Genomic DNA, 18475 nt, shown 5'->3' on the forward strand with positions numbered 1-18475 from the left:
TACATTCATAAACATACATATTCACATACAAAAACACACAAACATTAAAACACATACATATGCCCCATAAAAAATTACTGTAATTGTTTTTAGGACTACTTTAAAGCCTATATGGAAAGAATCCCCTAATATATTATGCAGGGAAATCTGGGCTGTAATTTTGTAAAAAGTTTTAGATCCTTACCTCACAATATATGGCCAAAAAAAAATTTCTAGATTTTTAAAGATTGAAAATTTAAAAACTAAGTTTACTAATATAATACAAAGAATATATAAGTGTTTTTATGTAGGATATATAGGTGGTTCCTTTATATATACAATATCTAAGGGACTATTTTTATGATCTCTGAATTAAGAAGCATTTTCTAAACTTAGAGAAAAATGAAAACAAATTTGATGACTATATTGCCTAAATATGAAAACCACTTAAGCATCAAAAACAAGCAATAAGATGAAAAACAAGCTAAATATATTTGCCAAAAAAGGACAAAATGTTAACATGCTTGATAAATTAAAGAATTCATATGAATTCTCCAAAATTTACTATCACTTGATGAAATAATGGGTAAAAAAACCATAGATAATTCACATTATATAAAATATATAACTTGTTATTGATACTAATAAACATAGTTTAAAAATTCTACTGCAATAATAATTAAGGAACAATACACTTTTCTTTCTACCAGAAGATTTTAAAATACGGTAATAGTCAATATTAGGGAGAATTTAGTAAGATGACCAGTTCTGTAGGGAGTATATAGTGGTATGATCTTTCTTGAGAGCAATCTGACACTCTATCTCCATAGCCTTAATCTGGTTATACCATTTGACATCCCCCCCACAACCAAATTCTATTAATAGAAATTTATCTGAAGGAAATAATCAGAAATAGAGAAAATATTTATGTGCAAATATTGTTACTGTGCTGTTATTAATATTAATAAGTAGGAAACCCCATAAATAATGGATTTTTTAAAAAAACTATCCAATGCGTCTTAATCTCTATTATAGAAATATTCATAAGAATACTAACTCTTAAAAGATGAATATAATTTGAGAAGGGATAAAATTTCATATGGTTCTAAAAACCATGAAGAATACCTTAGAATAAGTATCCCAGTAGAACATTGGTAATCAAAAGACCAATGGGAGTTGGCTAGCTAATTGCACATGCAGAGGGAGGGACTTGAACATCCAAATGACAGAGAGGCTGGCTTCAATGGCAAGAAATTATACTGAAGCATATGGCATCATAAGTTTATTCTGATGTCTATTCTTAAATAAAATCAAACTATACTGATAAACAACTCTAAAACAATGACTGACACCAAAAGGATAAATTACAATAACAGAGGTTAGGTTTGAGTTTACACTTTCCCATCATCAATAAGTGAATGGCTGGATTGGGGTTGCTTAACTTTCCGATGAGTACACAAATGTAGATTTCCATCTTGGTGAAAGATTTCTCTATTTCCAGATATATCATATGCACTCAATACATATAATGAGTCAACCAAATAAGGCCAAGTAATTTTTCCACAGTCTTCTTAACAACGCGTTTCAGAATAGTACACCGAATAGTTCAAACTACTGATTTATTTACTACACGACTGAAAACTCCTTCCTGATCAATGCTTACCAAATACCAAATAAAATGGTATTGCTTTCAACACTGGTTTAGGAAAAGATAACACATTTTCAAATGATAACTTTTATCATACTGATTGATAGATAAGGAAAAAGGAGTAAAATATCATTATCATATCATAAACATCATTTGACTTCTGTATCATATGTGTTATCTTAAATTGGTTAAGTCATTTAGTTCACATTAAAATTGAGACAATTTCCACTATACGTATTTTTTTTAACTAAAGGACTAAACAACTTAATGGTTAAAAGAGTATATCTTACTTTTATCCTCAATATATTCATCCCAGTTAAACATGCTCACTGTCCTATTGAAAGTGGTACCGTTCCCATCCAATGAGTTATTAAAGAAGGAAGTGATGTTTATTTCAAAGGAAGAATTATCAGGGGGCCATTGCAAACATTTATTCCGCAGGTTGCCCATAAACAGCTGTAGTCCTATTAGTGCAAACACGCTCAGACAGAACACAGTCAGAATCATTACATCAGAGAGCTTCTTCACCGACTGGATCAGGGCCCCCACAATGGTCTTCAGGCCTACAGACAAAACCAGAGGGAGGAATGTCAACATACTATTCAACAGCTACATTATCGACAAAAACATCATGAGCTTGTCCTGGAAAATAAAGATGTCATGCAGAATGCCAACAATATTAGTTTAATGTTTGTGATTGAATAACATTTTCATGAAAAGCCTGTAGCTGGTGAAAATGAATGAAAGCAGAACTTGTATGTTTGTTAGAAAACTGTGAATGGAAATGAACCAAAAGTGTATTTCCAAATACCCCTTAGAGCAAAAGAAATGATTTTGTTATTCATGCTTAAACATCAACCTTGTGTAAATATTTTGCTTTTATTTGCAGATGTCTTACTCCCTAACCTCTTACTGATTTTAGAAAAATCTATGTGAATAGAGTAGTAACAAATCTTGGAGTCAATGGATTATGAGGTAATATATTTGTGAATTCTGCAAGATTAATATGGGTTAAAAAAGGAAGACATCTGAAAACTGAGCCCCATGCAGCACTCATGCTATCTCTTGCTCCTTCATCTGCAGATAAGAACATCACCAGTTTTCGACCTAAATGGCCAAATTTGCATCAGTCTGAACGCCTCACAGTTTAGCTTCTATGCGGAAAGCTTGATGTTACAGGATGCAAACCATGTAGCCTGTTACTGCAAATGCCTCATGCAAAGACCTGTTAAACTCAAAGGCTGATTTAGAACAGTTTTAAAGAAAGCAAGAAGTAAAAGCGAAGAATCAAACCCATCCAAAATATGATGTCCTGATTCTTGCTTTTTTACATATTTCTTTGCGAAGTGTGACAAGCAAAAGGCTTATGCACAAAAGTTGTAATTGTAGCCCCAATGCAGTAAAGTCAGCCTCGGTGTTTAACCTAGCTCTCACCTGGAATGACTGAAATTGTTTTCAGTGCTCGGAGAACTCTGAATGTTCTCAACGCTGAGACATTGCCCAGGTCCACAAACTCTGTCACATATCTGTAATAGGGAGTTCACACACAACACAATAACAAAACACAAGAAACAGTTGGAGATATAAGGGGCCTACCACCTTATACCAGTTTCTTCTTACCTGGAATTACAGAAATAGTTTTCAAAGCTCTCAAGACTCTGAAAGTTCGAAGAGCTGAAACATTGCCTAGGTTTACAAATTCTGTTACATACCTGTAGAATTAAATCAGAGTTATTCAGAATTTAGGGAAATCTAAGTCTATGTTGGTCTTTCATCAAGACCTTTTCAACTTCAATGAGCGTTGCCATCAGATTTCCCAATTAAGAGAAAAATGGCATTGTCTTCAACCATCATCTTTGATACTTGGGAAACTTTATTTTACTACTTTACAGTGCTAATTGAATCCAAAGTTATACAATTTACTACTAGATTCCTAATTTCTCCAAAGTGCATCATATGATTAGAAGAAAAGTATTCTAAGTTCACATGATAACTAAGAAAAATGCTTGATCTGTCAAGGGAAGCCACTGAGGAGAAATACAGCATAGGCTCCCACCAGTGATTTATTATTGCAGGATGGAAACTGTATGAAGATACTTACGCAAATGTAATGACTGTGAAATCCAACCAATTCCATGGATCCCGCAGGAATGTGAAATCTTCTAAACAAAAGCCCCTTGCAAGTATTTTTATAAGTGATTCAAAAGTATAAATTCCTGTAAAGGTGTACCTGAGAGGAAATAGCCAAGTCCACATTAAAGATCTAGTAGGTAATTGACATGTACGTGTCTTAAAGGAAACTTAAACAAAAATTAGAAGCTTCCATATGGGACTGTACTAGTCTCCCTATGATGTAAGCTTAGGAAGAGTTTAAGGCAAAAGAAACATTACATTCTGAAAAACATTCTCATTGACTATAAGTAAATAAGTTCTGTATTTGCTACATTAACTAACTTGAAGGCCCAAATAATATGGTTCTATATGATGATATTACCTGAAATACACTGGCTTTCAGTCTGATTTAAGGAAAATAGGTATTAACCTCCAAATTAATGAAGCATTGTGTTTAATAAAATATGTATCATTAAGAGCCATGAAATATCTAATAAAACAGAAAGGTGATAGCTAGGGCACTTTGGGTGGCTCAGTTGGTTAAGCTCTTGATTTCAGCTCAGGTCATGATCTCAGGGTTTGTGAGATCGAGCCCCTCATCAGGCTCTGTGCTCAGTGGGAAGTCTGCTTGAGGATTCTCTCTCCCTCTGCCCCTCCCACTCTCTTCCGCTCTCTAAAATAAATAAATACATCTTTAAAAAAAAGTGATAGCCATGAGAAAAAGAACATACAAACTAGGTGTAACATTTATCATTGGATATTAGTAATCACTGATAATATTCAAAAGAGTTTGAGACTCACAAGGAAGATTAAGAGCTACTAATATTGTCAAACAAGTACAGTAATTTGAGCCAATGAATGAGCCACTGCAAGCTTTGTCCTACAGGAAATTAGTTGTTGAAATGATCCTGAGTCATTGTTTAAACTTGTCTGGGTTAGAGTAGCTAGTATGATCCGCTAAAGAAAGTGATAGGGTCTCAAGATAGTAAATTTGGAAATATAAGGGGTGACAATATTGAAAAATATCTTTTTGTTTTCTACTTACTCCACATTTTTTGTCCAGTCTGGAGGGTTACTCATGGTCATAAATACACAGTTGGTGAGAATAGTGCACATAATGAGCACATTGAATAAAGTAGAAGAGTATTGTCAAGGAAGACAAAATTCAATGGAAAAATCTCACTTTTATGCCCCACCATGCCTTTTACACCATGAAGCTTAGAATTTTTATGTCTTCATTATTTTATTCTTGAGTTCATCTTTTCCATTTCTGTAATTCAACAACCACATATTTAGGCCATCTCAGGCTAAGCCCTCACCTTTTTTGAGGCCATTTGAGGTGTTTCTTAGTAATTAAATATAAAGAGATGGGTTCATTGGTAAATAATTTATCAATTTAAGTTTTTTAAATGACAGATTTAATTTTGAAGGCAATAGATTCTAGAATGACTTAGGTGTAGAAGTACCCATGATAAGCATCAGAGAATGCAGAGCTTTGGAATTCTTCAAACACAGCACTTCCTCCTTGAAAGCCTTGATTACCCTTCCGCGGGGATTGTCTCCATGTTTGGTACAGGTTCCTTTGTCCATTTCCAACCCACAGGGAGCTTCACGTGATTTACATTTGGCTTTGCACCATGACTTGTATACAAAGACCTCTCTCTGTCTTTCAGTGGCTCACAGGTTGAAGTCCCAACGTGTGGGTTCCACTTGAGAATGTTTCTCAGTCCTCCCCTCCCATCCAGAGGAAGGGTCTTGGATTTCCAGAGATCCAGACCGTGCCTGCTTCCTGTGAAGCCATGTATAGGACACTGTGCTGTATCTGCTTTTTCTGTGCCCGTCATCTGACCTGATTCTTTGGAACCCACGAAGGTACTGGTTATATGTAGTAGTTGTATCTTAGGTAAATATGGTGACCGAAATACCTCTCCTCTAAATTATAACGGTAATGGGTTTTGCATTTTGGAATGGGTCTGTTATTAGTGACAGGTGTGGGTGTAGTTTTTTTTTAATGCTTCAAAAATAACAGTTCTTATCTAAGCTTGTTCAGCTAACTTCATACAATCAGTTACTTAGCAAATCCATACGGGGTCTTACTTTGGCAAGGGAGGCTTTATAAAACTGAGATGGTCTGTTTCCACCTCTTCAGGCCCAGTTGTGCAGCCATCTAATAATCTTAATTTCTTGCAAAACTATAACAATTATTTTTTTCATCGCAGTGAACGATACCTCATCTGAGAGGTTCTAATACCTAAAGAGTTTATCCTTAAAAGTAAAAATGACTTTGTACCATAAAATAACCCCAAAGCCACTCCAGGGTCTTTATTTTCTTCCTTTTTTTTTTTTTAACCAGGTTTCATATTACTTTAGCCACTTTGGTTCCTTTGAACAACTTTACCATGGGGGGAGGGGTGCAGGGTCTATACTTCTTACATTGCTATCATTGTCTCTGTGAAGTTCTTTTGTCTTAAAAGATTCATGGTAACACAAAATGTATTTTACTGCTACAACTGAAATGTATTTATAATAAAATGCCTTTTTAATAAAAAAATAAAAAATGATAAATGACAGATTTACCTCAACATGTCTGTAAACTATGACAAAAATTCAACAAAAGAATAATTCCATTCTAAGGATCATTCTGAAAGAATGTTTTTAATATGATCCTTTCTGCGTGAAGTGTATAATACACAGTAACTGCGCATAAAATTTTGAATAGTAAGAAAAGATGGCTGGTATTAGTGATGGCATTTCTTGGGTTTGTGACTGTGGCCAAATTACTTATTAATGTACCTAAGACTTGGTTCAATTCACTATAAAAGTGAGAAAAAATAACGATTTCGCAGGATTGCTGTGAGGATCAAATTAGTTAAAATACACAAAAGCTCCTATACTTAGCATGCCTGGTAAAGAAACAATGCTCAATAAATTGCCTTCCTAACTTCCTGGATCATAGAGAACATTCCTTATAACAAACATTTGGTTTGGGTCACTGTACCCATTTTGCCTTTGTAGACACAGCCAATGCCCTTCACTTTCCTTTATATTGAAAAAACAACAACAAAAACTGATAAAATATTTGGTAGTCACATAATTAAAATGACTTTCATAGTTAAGAAAAAGCACAAGAAAGATTCAGTTGTAATTATGTAAAGCGACAACCTTTATCAAAGTAAACTTAAACACAATGATAAAAATCCCAGAAATTGAGTAGATGCTGTTTATAACCCTTCTTAGTCTTAATTTTTATTGTAAGTTTTCACATTACTTGCACGTAACAGAATAGTAACATGATTTTAAGTACAGTAAAATAGGACAGTGAGTAGCCAATGTTGCATTAATCTGTAATGGAAGTTTCTTTGCACCTACAACTGCCATTAGTCAAAGCCATAATTCATTTTTCGTTTTTACTAACAGTGATATAAGGCACTTGCTTAATTCTCAGCTTGTTCAAATGCATCCACATAAAAAAAAAACAAAAAAACAAAAAACAGTCCTAAGTGAATGACGTGGATCAGCCACGTGAGGGCACTAGAACCTAGAGAACACTTAAAGAAAAACACCATTTCAAAGAAGAAACACCTACTTTTCCTTAATTGCTAGAAATAAACAAAAAGATAAAATATAAGATGATTTGCTATTAGTATATAAAACTAGATCTTCTGTGTCTGCTAGTTTGCTAGGTCCTACAGGAGAAAACAACTCCTTTTGGCAGATTGGCACCATTCTAAATTCATGGTTCTGAACGTGGCCAATACTCTACACAGTCCCGTATTTCTCACTTAGCTCCATCTCCTACCCTCTGCAAAGACAATTCCAAACATTCTCCAGTCTCCTCTGACCTCCAACCCTCTTCCTCCTTCCCTCCCTACCTGAAGCTGATGTCCTTATTTCCTACTTCCCTGAGAGAATAGATAGCATCAGACTGCCAGATCTCTTATTTCCCACCCTCAAGCTGATAAACTTCTCTGGAGGCTTCGGGACCTACCCTTTCCTCCTTCCTTCCTGTTTCAATGGGGAAAGTTTTCAATGCCCCCGCTCATACTCCGGACACCTTTCCAGAATACTTCAGAAATCTCTTACCTCTTTTTTCTTTTATCTTTATTATCTCCCATCCTATTGGGAGCCTCCTATCAATATAAACTTGCTTAAGCCTCTCTTGTCTTGGGGGAAGGCAGACTTTCTTATAAACCCGAATCCTCTTAAAGTACTTACAGCCCTAACTTTTCTCCATTTCACAGCCAAACTTCTTGAAAGAGCCGTTTATCTTTTCTCTCCCGCATGTATCCAGCACATCCTCAGCTTACTAGCTTTTCTTTCTAAAGATGTCAGACTCTTCATATTTTGTCATTAAACAAAAGGGCAATTTTGTTCTTATTTGACTTGCTCTGTCAGTAGTACTCAGCAAGGAAAATTCTTCCCTCTTTCATTAAGTTTTCTTCCCTTCCCTTTATTGAAATCCTAATTCTCTAACCAGAGGATGCAACAATTTCTTTGCATCCTTTGAAATGTTGCAATTCCCTTTTGAAAAGGAGATAGGCTATCTCAGCCATTTTCCCTCTCTCCTGCTATATTCATCCAGTTAGAGTTCATCAACAAACATAGGTGCACGTGTCATTTATGTACCCACCATCTCAACTACTTCTCTCCAAGTTAGACGCCTCTTCTGAACTCTACACAGTCAAGTGTTCAAATGGCATCTGTACTACATATCTCACTGATACTTCAAAGTCACTTAAAAGATTTTGAGTTCTAAAAGTGAAGTAAAAATCTTTTCATCTTACCCTTCCCACCTCCCCTTCCCCTCACCCATACTGCTCCTTTGACATCTCTGTATCTTATAAAATGTCCCATGATCTAGCCAGGAAACTAGAAGCAATCCTGGATTCTTCTCTCTCCCTAAACCTCTACATCCAATTTAGCACCAAATACTGTCAATTCTATCTGCTGTCCCTGGATTCAGTGCACTTTTACATCCCCACATCACTATATAGTCCAGTGCCACCAAGTATAACTTAGATTATTGCAGTTTCCTCCAAACTGGTTTTTCTGAATCCATGTTTAGTTCTTTTCAATACATTCTGCATACTGTGCTAAAATGACCTGTGTAAATGTAATTCAGATGATTTCAATAGTTTTCCACTATTCTTAGAATAATGATCAAATGTCTTAACACAGTCTAGATTCCAGAAGGTCCGACCCCTATCTACTCCTCCAGTTTTGCATTCTTTATTTTTTTTTTTGTATTCTTCACTCTTAATTGCACTCTCCCATGATACTGTAATTGTTTTAGATCATCTAATGAAATATTCTCTTGCTCAAATAAGGGTCTTTGTAAATGCCACCTCTTCTCCCCGGAAATGCTCTCTACTACACTGTAGCCAACTCATACTTGTTCTTTAGTACTTATTTTGAAAAAGATTTCTAGTAGAAAGTTATTTACCATAGTATCTCACCTGTTTAGGTCTACCAGTTATATATCCTCATAGCGTCTTATATTATTCGTCCAATGACTAATTTTAATGCTGATATTTTCTTCTACTAGACTGTCAGCTTCGTGGGGGCAGACACCATGTCTGTAGTGTTCACCACTAAATCCTGGCCATTTTGCACAGGCAGTTGACTATTGAATGAAATAAATTTTGCAACTCATTTATTACTAAATGGAATAACATGTTTCCTTTTTAATGATTTTTGATGACGTATTGATATGATATGGTCTAAAAATACAGCATGAAATTTGTCTTCATGTATATTGAGTACACAAGTTTCTACACTTTGTTTTTTGAAAGAGAGTGTGGAAGGCAAACATAGGTAGAAATTAATAGCCTCCTGGGATTTTGTCACATAGTGATCTGAGCCATGTTTTATGGCCCTTAAAAAATATTTACTCCTTATAATGGTAGATTTTAATTATATGTAATGAAGTAAAATATAAATTTCAATATGATTAAACAATAGAAAGAATAATTATTGTCACATAAGTCACAATTAATAAAGCATTTATGCTCAAACAGGAGTTTTCTACATTGCACGGCTATCCTTTTAATTATAAAAAAAATACACTAATTTAAAGATCCTGACAGGCACTCAGGAAAGGAAAGCAAATAAAACTATTTTGCTTTTAAAACAAAATAAAAGATAACCAGAGTTAGGTTTTCTGCTTTTGATTTAATAGGTATCTCTAAATAGAATGTGTATCAGAATTCATCAATTTTTAAAAATCACTGTGGATTAATTTTATCAGTCATATACTTTTAAAATTCCTGGAATTTAGTGAGTGACTTTTTATAGCTTCAGATAATCATAATAAATATACAGATATATAAAAAAAACATAGGTATGGATTTTGTTTTGGTGATACCACACCTTGAAAAAGTATGGAAACTTCACATCAAGGCAGATTTCAAGGGGCAAGAATTAGTAATAAAACATGTAAATCCTACATTATTTTCTAAACATATAGGCCAAGACATCAACAAAATATATTTTTCAAAAGAACAATGTATCCTTAAGAACAATATTTCCTTAAGAGCCTTGGTATGTAAAATATAATAGAGGCAGACTAACCTTAAATAATTTCAGGAAAAAATGATCCTTTTAATCTATTAATTTATTTATACCAGGTAAAATGTGTTAACCTTTGATTGATTCTTCCAGTTGGCAATCTAAAATATTTTCTGTGTGTATATGATGAAAAGAAACTTCAAGTTTCTACTGAATATGGTTTATGTACTCTTTGACATGGAACCTGAATATTTAAAACACTGGCATGCCTACCCCTAGCTCCGTGTAGATAGGATGGAGCAACGTGATCTTTAAATTTAAAGCACACACACAAAAAAAATTAATTTAAAGCACTGAAGGACAGACCAGATGTATCCTTTACCAACCACATGGGCTTCAGCAAGTTGTTTAATTCTTGGATGTTCAGTTTTCTTATGTAAATACAGTACTAATGCTTTCCTTAGAGGATTCGGTTATTTTTATTACTATTAATCATTTGCTTATTGAATATAAAATGTAGGGCATTTCTTTATTATTCTTAAAGAAGGGAAAGTCATTGTTTGTAAGTCTGTTCAGGGACTTTGTAATGTTCTATAACATCCAGAGACGCTGCAGAGGAATTTTTAACTCTAAACTAGAGGGAGAAAACAGTTTAACGTTAGAGTTTTGTTTTGTTTTCTTAAATAAAAATGGAAAATTCAAAACAGAGTAGGATAGGCCTCTTTCTACATATCAGTGCACATTTTAGAGCTAGCAGAAATACTAACTAAATGTCACCTATGTACTTTCAACTCTGGAGTTGTTTCATTCTATGATTAACCATCTTCCTAACTATGTGATAATGCATGATGACTTCTGAGCATTAAAAGCAGGGGACATAGAAATCGTAAGTTGCTCCCCTTCCTCTTCTACAGGCCTACATACTACTTTGCAGGGAAAATCATAACTTTTTTTTAAATTTCTACATGGATACCATATAATTTTGGGATGAACTAAAAAGCCTACTTCTTTTTTAATAAATAGTAAGTTGAAGCCCCTGAAAATAACCTTTAGAATGCATCCAGACAGCGATATTGACAACGCACCTAGTACATCATATCAGAGAGCTTTTTCTGCTGGGTGGAAAATGCAAAGAGCAGGGGGCTGAGAATGAGAAGACCTGGTCTGAAGTTTTAGCTCTGCCACTGATACAAAATGTAGCCTTAGAAAGGGAGTAAACACGTCTGGGACTTAATTAAATCGTCTGCAAAATGAGAAGGTTGTGCAATCACATTGTGTTTTAGTCACTGACAGCTCCAAACTCTGGTGCCATATAAACATTTTCTTCGCAATGTGAAGCCGGAAGAAAGCCGTGATTTATACAGAATTCTTTGTGGAATTCCTTAACAATATGAGAGTTTTCCTTTACTAATTTTGCAGCAGTTGCTGCTAGAATTGTAGCTACTACAACCAACAACAGCTATCATAGCAACCACTTATCAAGTACCTACTAGGTGCTAGTCATGATGCCAGGTACTTATCATACATTTTATTATAATTAATGTATAAATTTTGATTCCAATTTTATAGATGGAGAAACGGAGATTCAAAACAGTTGTAATACCTTGGCCCAAGGTCACATAGAGCAATAGGTAAATCTCAGAGGTGGGGTCTGAATCCAGGTTTTCTGATACCAAAAGCTTTTTTCATTTTCCTACTCTGTGTGAATGACAGGCAGTCCGCGCTAGTTGTGTGATTTGGAGCGTCACAGTCTTTATTATGATTTTAAATACCATCTAAATACTGATGTCTCCCAAAGTTTTATCTGCAGGCCTACCCTTTCCTGAACTCCAGATCTGTAATTCTATCCAAGTACTCAGCTCCTCCACTGAATGGCTAACAGCCGTCTCAAAGACACATTCAAATCTAATTCCATTGCTTAGAAAATCCTATCAGCTCTTCTGCAAAACATATCTAAGTTCGATGCCATTTTGCCACCCTCATTGTTTCTACCATAGTCCAAACCACCAGCATCCCTTGCCTTCATTATGGCAGGAGGTCCCCAATCAATCCTGCTCCCAAACTTTCCCTCCACGCAGTCTAATCTCCACACAGCAGCCAGAGTGGTATTTATAAAATGTGAGTTGGGTTATGATATCCTTCTGCTGGAAATCCTTCAGCCATCACTCTGCATCTCATTCAGAGTGACTTTGGTGTCCTCATCATGGCCTACAACCGCAGCCCCTGCCGTCCACTCTCACTGACCTCATACCCTACTGCACCCTGCCTTCCCCGCTTCACCCCATCACTCTGAACTCCTTGCTGATTCTCCTTGCTGAGCACACCAGTTGTACTTCTATCTTTATACTTGGCCTTCACATTTGCTATTCTCTTTACACTTAACGTTCCCCTAGATTTCCATGTCTCAGTCTCTCCCTTCCTTCCGATCTCTACTCAGATGGTATCTTTTTAGAGAGGATTTGTCTGATCTAAAATAGTACATTGCCATTCTTCTCTTTTTACACAGCTTTATTTTTCTTAAGAGCTCTTATCACTAGTTGACATATGGTTTATTTTTCTCATCTTTCTCCTCTCAAACACACATAGATATATGAATGTAACTACATGAAAGCAGGAACTTTGTTTTGTTCAGTGTGGCATCCAATGCCTATAAACACCTGCCATATATTAGGTACTTAGTAAATATTTGCAAATGAACAAATGAATGAGTGACAAATGCAAAATAAGGTGGAATATGCATTTTAAGCTAAAATAATAAAAACTGACATGAAACATTTAAAACTCTGATAAGGAATTTTAGGAATATGGATCATTTTTAACTTGTTTACTATCTAGAAAATATAACCATATTTTATTTAACTAGCAAAACAAGATATTAGGCATATCAAAAGCATTTTCAGCTTTCAAAATACACCCTGGCACAAATATAGTAAGCATAAGTATAACCTCTTATTCTGCCAAAGTCAAGAAACAAAGCTAATTTGATATTCAACAACTCCTAATGAAGATAATAGCTCTTTAAGAAACAAGATAGAATTTTCTTTGGAAATAGATATATTAGTCTAAGCCTAAAATACAAATTTCTTTATTGTGAATGGGCGTTTTCTGGTTTATAAATTAATGATAATAAATACACAAGGACCTCTTAACTGTGCTCAAACCCGCTGCCATCACCATTTCCAAGCATTTTAACCTTACAGCAAAAGGCATGTGCTTGAAGTCAGAAAACCAGGATTTGAGTGTAGGGCTTGTGTTGGGAAGAATGAAAGGCAAAATCACTAGCAGAGTCATTTGCAAACCCTACAGTATTATATGCATCAAAGTTTACTAAGACTTGTGTTGGGAAGAATAAAAGACAAAATCACTAGCAAAATCATTTGCAAACCCTACAGTATTACATGCATCAAAGTTCACTAGGCTCTCTCATCAAGTATGCCACTACTGCCAAAAGACTAAAGAATTTATCTATCTTAGACTTTTGGTCCACTTCCTTTTTGTTTTCTTATATCTTTGCTCCAAGATGAAATATCTGAAATATAATATTTTAATTCAGGAAATTAGAGATTTTTAAAAATCTACTTTTTCTACATTAGAAGAAATTTGTGGCTTATCGGACATTTGTAAGCATCTTACCATTCACTTTAGCAAATCTTAATAGATTTACCTGGCTGCCTTCACATAACTCACATCACTGCAGGCCTCCAAATAACTCTGCGCCTTGAAGATTTTCTTTCTTCTGGGAAGCAAGTGCAAACCCTCACATTCAAGTTGTCTCAATTCTCAGAGAGCTCCCACCATAAACTCTGTCCTTAATGCCTGGATCCTCTGATCAAAACTTCTAAAACTGCCCTTGTCCTCTATCACTGGGAGGTCTCTTTTCTCAAAGGGTCTTAAATTAGGACTCATGGGTTCCCTAACTTCCTAGAGATGATACATTTTCAAAAAAATACATGATCCCCACACAAAAGGTTTAGAATAAAAACTGCTTTTTTTCTTTATTAGGCTTTCTTAATTCCATCCCATCATTCAGATTCAGGACAAAATAGTTTTTTCTGACCTATTCAGACCTCCCATTTTGTTACTTGGTTTGCATCTAATTTTCTAGGCTCTGACTCATTAGTCCCTTATTTATTCAATGCATACTCTCCTAGTTATCTACTCTTAACAGAGCATTGGACATAAGTTTGAGTTTTCACATAATTTCATGTAAAAATAAAATTTACATAAAGGGTATACAGTTATCTGATAATGTAATAAATAATTTATGGAAAGATTTATTTAGTGCAAAGATTAAAAATACCCAAAACATAATAATAGACCATAATTTATAATTCAGGAGACCCAAATCTAAATCTCAACTTTATTATTCATTTCTAATGCTAACTTAAAGACCTTTATGCCCTATACAATGGCTTCTCTTTCTTGAAAAACAGAAGTAAGGAAATGTTATTCCTTTAGATAATTCACAAAAAAATTATTAAATCTTAAAGCATAAAAGAAATAACGAATTAAAGTATGTTGATGTCTATGCAAAGGACATAGGGGAGGAAGAGGAATAAACTAGATGTTAAAGGGAGACTGAATTCTAGAATGCCATGCTTCTGAAAATGTCATTTACCACACTGCCTGGCAAGTCTGGGGACATGATTTACAGCCCCTCCACCCAGAACGGAAATGAGTTCCCTGTACCAAGCTTATCTCACATCCCGAATTCCTCACTTTATCTAATTTAAACATTTTCATGGACTACTGGAGGAAGTAGGCTTTTACACCAAAAGTCTTACCATGTCATGGAATCCCTGGCCTGATCATGTCATGGAATCCAAGGCAACGACTCTTTCTAAAGAAGAAACAACGCTAAAAGTTGCCCTGAGAATCTGCTTAGATTTCAGTTTCCCCTTCAGGAACCTTACCTCTGGTTCCTGATGCATATCAATCCCCATCCCAAGGTTTAAGTGTTCTTCCTGTAAATGTCTCTCCCTGGCAAAGCCCCAGTCTTCCAAACCTTTGCTTCCTTGGTTTTCCCAGGACTGGCTGTCAGTCAGACCACTGTCCTTCACCTAAAATAAAACCTCTCATTCACAACTACTCTATTTAACTTCTAAGAGTAAATCAAATTACCATCTCCCACCAAGGTGTCATCAATCTCATTTCTAGGAAGTTGCTATTTCAATAAGGAGAATGAAGAATAAAATGAAGATGTATGTGGTTTGACAGACAATAAGCCTTTGGAGAGAGACAGCTGTAGCAGAATCTTTGACTTGAATAAAACACAGGAACAAGTGAGAAAGAAAGAAAAGGAAAGAAGAGAAAAGAAAAGAAAAGAAAAGAAGAAAGAAAGAAAAAGGAAAGAAAGAAAGAAAGAAAGAAAGAAAGAAAGAAAGAAAGAAAGAAAGAAAGAAAGAAAGAAAAAAGAAAAGAAAGAAAGGAAGAAAAGGAAGGGAGAGTGGGGGAGGGAGGGAGGAAGGGAGGGAAAGAGAAGAGAAGAGAAAAGGAAAAGAAAGGAAAAAAGAATAGAAAAAAGAAAGAAAATAGAAAATCAGTGGGATGCTGTTGGGGAAAAGAATTGGAGATACCTGAAAGGCTGGTGTGTATACAATCACAACTGTAAGCATTTACTAACTCAAAGCTTTCAAATGCTGAAATAAAAAGCAGAAAGTAGTACAACTCAGATCAAAAAGATATAAAATTGTGCAATTCAGATCATGTACACATTTTCCAAATGTGAAAGCAGTAAGGAAAATTAGTTCCTGGAGTTCACCCATTGCAAAACATTGTAAAATATGAAGACATATAAAAGGAGAGCCTGGCAACATGATCAACATTAATGAAGAAGTCTTAGATGTAGCAGCAGTTCAGAAGGAAGCAGAAGAGTCGGGAAGAGAGGAACTACTAGGAGATGAGGAAAAGGGGGTTCACTTACCTATAATCCCATTTGCAATATGCTAACTGTTGAGTAAGAGGAGAGAAAAAAAGAAGAGCACATAACATAGCCAACCACATATATTTTTTAAAAATTCCCAGATCAATAATTCAAAGAACAAAATCATAATAAAGCAACTATTTGAAAAAAGGATATGAATGTACCAAAATCTTAATAGCTAATTTTCTAATAGGGTTGAAGGGAGTTAAAATGTACAGGGCAGGGGTGGCACTGAATCGCGAGATTGCTTTCCCTTTATTCAATACTATAAATGTCTGAAAAAGAAAACACAACACATAAAACAGAATTTAGGATCTTAATATTAAAATTAAGAACATTTTAAGAGAAAGGAAGACCATCATTTAAAATTTTGCCTTATAGAATACTATAGTAATACACTAATTACCAACATACAACATGACGATAGGGGCTTTTTCTGCCCATGCACCATTAACTTTCCTAAATTTGGTAAGTGACATAAGGATTTAAAGGAGGAAAAAAAAAAAAAACCTGTAGTCAATGCTGTAGGAATTTAGCACCTTTTAACAAGTTTGGGGATATCAGTATTTTAAAACTATATCTGTAATTCACAAAAAGCATAAAAATGAGACTCTGATTACTTCTTCATTTTGACAAAAAATTTTCATGAGAACTTCAGAGTTTTCCATGTGTGTTTTTGGATGAGCTTCTTTTGGGGGTACTTAAGTCACCTACTATTATTTCTTCTGCAGAGAGCTGTGGAAAGGGCAAAGTGTCTGTAATGAAGGCATAAACCTGCCTCTGATCAAAGTAACTTATACAGAGCTTGAGATTGTAAAAAGGAATTTAAATACGATTTCTGGAAATATAATATAATCCTTGTTTTCACTTTTTGCTTCATCACACTGTAAGGTGAACAGACTTTTGCCCTTCCCCATTTACCCAACATGATGCCTCTCGGTTTTGTTTGTCCTGGGAGTGTAGATTCAAATGAGTACTTCCAAAAGACTTGTAGGATAAGGGGTCCATTACATGCTCGAGCCCACCCAGCATCCTAGTGATGCTTTAGACAAAGGGGAGGAGGCACATCACGCTTCACCAGGCATCTGTGGGACTAGTCCAGAACCAATTAGGAGGGAGGGGAAGTAAAGACAACTTGACTAAAAAACTCACTTTCTTATTGATATAGTATGGGTCCAGGTCCTCCAAGGGCTCTGACACCATCTCTGGAGGAATGTCTCCATAAATAAATGGAAGAGATTTCCCTGCTTCCAAGTCACTATTTGGCTTTGGGCCATTTTCATCATCCTCATCCTTACGCTCTTGTTTGGGTCTCTTAGCTTTCTCTTCTGCAATGCGTTGTTCAATAGCAGCAAGGGATTCCCTGGTAAAGAAGCGGAAGCTGTCAGGTCCTGGTGGTACCAGCACTGACTGTGCCATCTTTTCATCCTGCTCCTTTAATCACTGTTTAGCTCCTTGCATAAGAAAGTGCTATGGAAACGAGAGACAGAGAGAGACGAGAGAGAGAGAGAAGCAACAGTCATTAGGATAAAAGGTAACTGTGGCAATAACATGAGATTGAGATAAAATATATAAACCAAGCTCTCTGCAATATTTTACTGAGGAAGCTGTATTCAGGGGATTCTCAGGCATGCATTCATTTGCTTGCATGGAGATCTTTCACATTCAGTGGATGTCTATGAGGTAATCTAGTCTCCCACTCCCAAAATGTTCTAAGTGAAAATATCCAATTCAGAGCTCGGAAATGGAGGATACTGGTTTGTGCTTGCTGTTTCACTGTGAATATTTTGGCAGCCATCTTTTTCAGCATCCTTTCTGAAAAAATATCAGGGATCCAAAACAAGAGATGAAAAATCACCCAAAATTATAGAACCTGGGCTATGCAAGGATCTTGCATGTACCTCTCCATTTTTTCCATGTTCCTTTTGGCCTACTTTTCCACCTTTAATAGCTTATTCAAAATCAACGCACCTGGTAAAGAGCTCTGGAAATCCTGAAATGTCAGGCTATGGAAACATAGGTAGATACTGCTTGAAAGCAAGGGAGCAGGAAGGAGCGGGGGATGCCCGATTGCATTTGGAACTGCTCGGAAGCTGCACAGGAAGGGATCCAGCTCCTGCCAAACTGGGCAGGAAGTCATCCACATCAGAGGTCTGGATCTTGGACCCCCCTGGCTGAGCAACCTGCTGCTACCTAGTATAATTGTTTCTGAAATTAACAAATTTGCAGTACTTAGGAAATACTGTAGAATTAGTTCATTTTCTCAAATAGTGCCCATTTCATAAAAATCTAAATAGCAGATTTAG

At 35.6% G+C, this 18475-nt stretch overlaps 1 protein-coding gene across 7 annotated transcripts in view; it reads right to left on the bottom strand.

Moving 5' to 3' along the window:
* Positions 1 to 17588, bottom strand: part of LOC114223147 (sodium channel protein type 2 subunit alpha) — an 81101-nt gene extending 63513 nt beyond the window's left edge. For 5 of the 7 annotated variants that reach the window (XM_028121951.1, XM_088022137.1, XM_028121924.1 and 2 more), the window contains exons 1-6: positions 17322 to 17588; positions 16326 to 16444; positions 4785 to 4874; positions 3729 to 3857; positions 3062 to 3153; positions 1918 to 2190 (exon numbers count right to left, since the gene is read on the bottom strand). In XM_028121951.1, the coding sequence (XP_027977752.1) occupies positions 1918 to 2190; positions 3062 to 3153; positions 3729 to 3857; positions 4785 to 4874; positions 16326 to 16444; positions 17322 to 17588 (970 nt within the window). Of the gene's footprint in view, positions 1 to 1917; positions 2191 to 3061; positions 3154 to 3247; positions 3340 to 3728; positions 3858 to 4784; positions 4875 to 16325; positions 16445 to 17321 lie in introns of all 7 variants that reach the window. The other 2 variants (XM_028121943.1, XM_028121930.1) reach the window with 1 other exon arrangement.
* Positions 17589 to 18475: the final 887 nt, after the last annotated feature.

The sequence above is a fragment of the Eumetopias jubatus genome, unplaced genomic scaffold, assembly GCF_037043125.1.
Source record: "Eumetopias jubatus isolate StellerSeaLion01/CBP00866 unplaced genomic scaffold, mEumJub1_p1.0 scaffold_3, whole genome shotgun sequence".
Taxonomy (NCBI): Eukaryota; Metazoa; Chordata; class Mammalia; order Carnivora; family Otariidae; genus Eumetopias; species Eumetopias jubatus.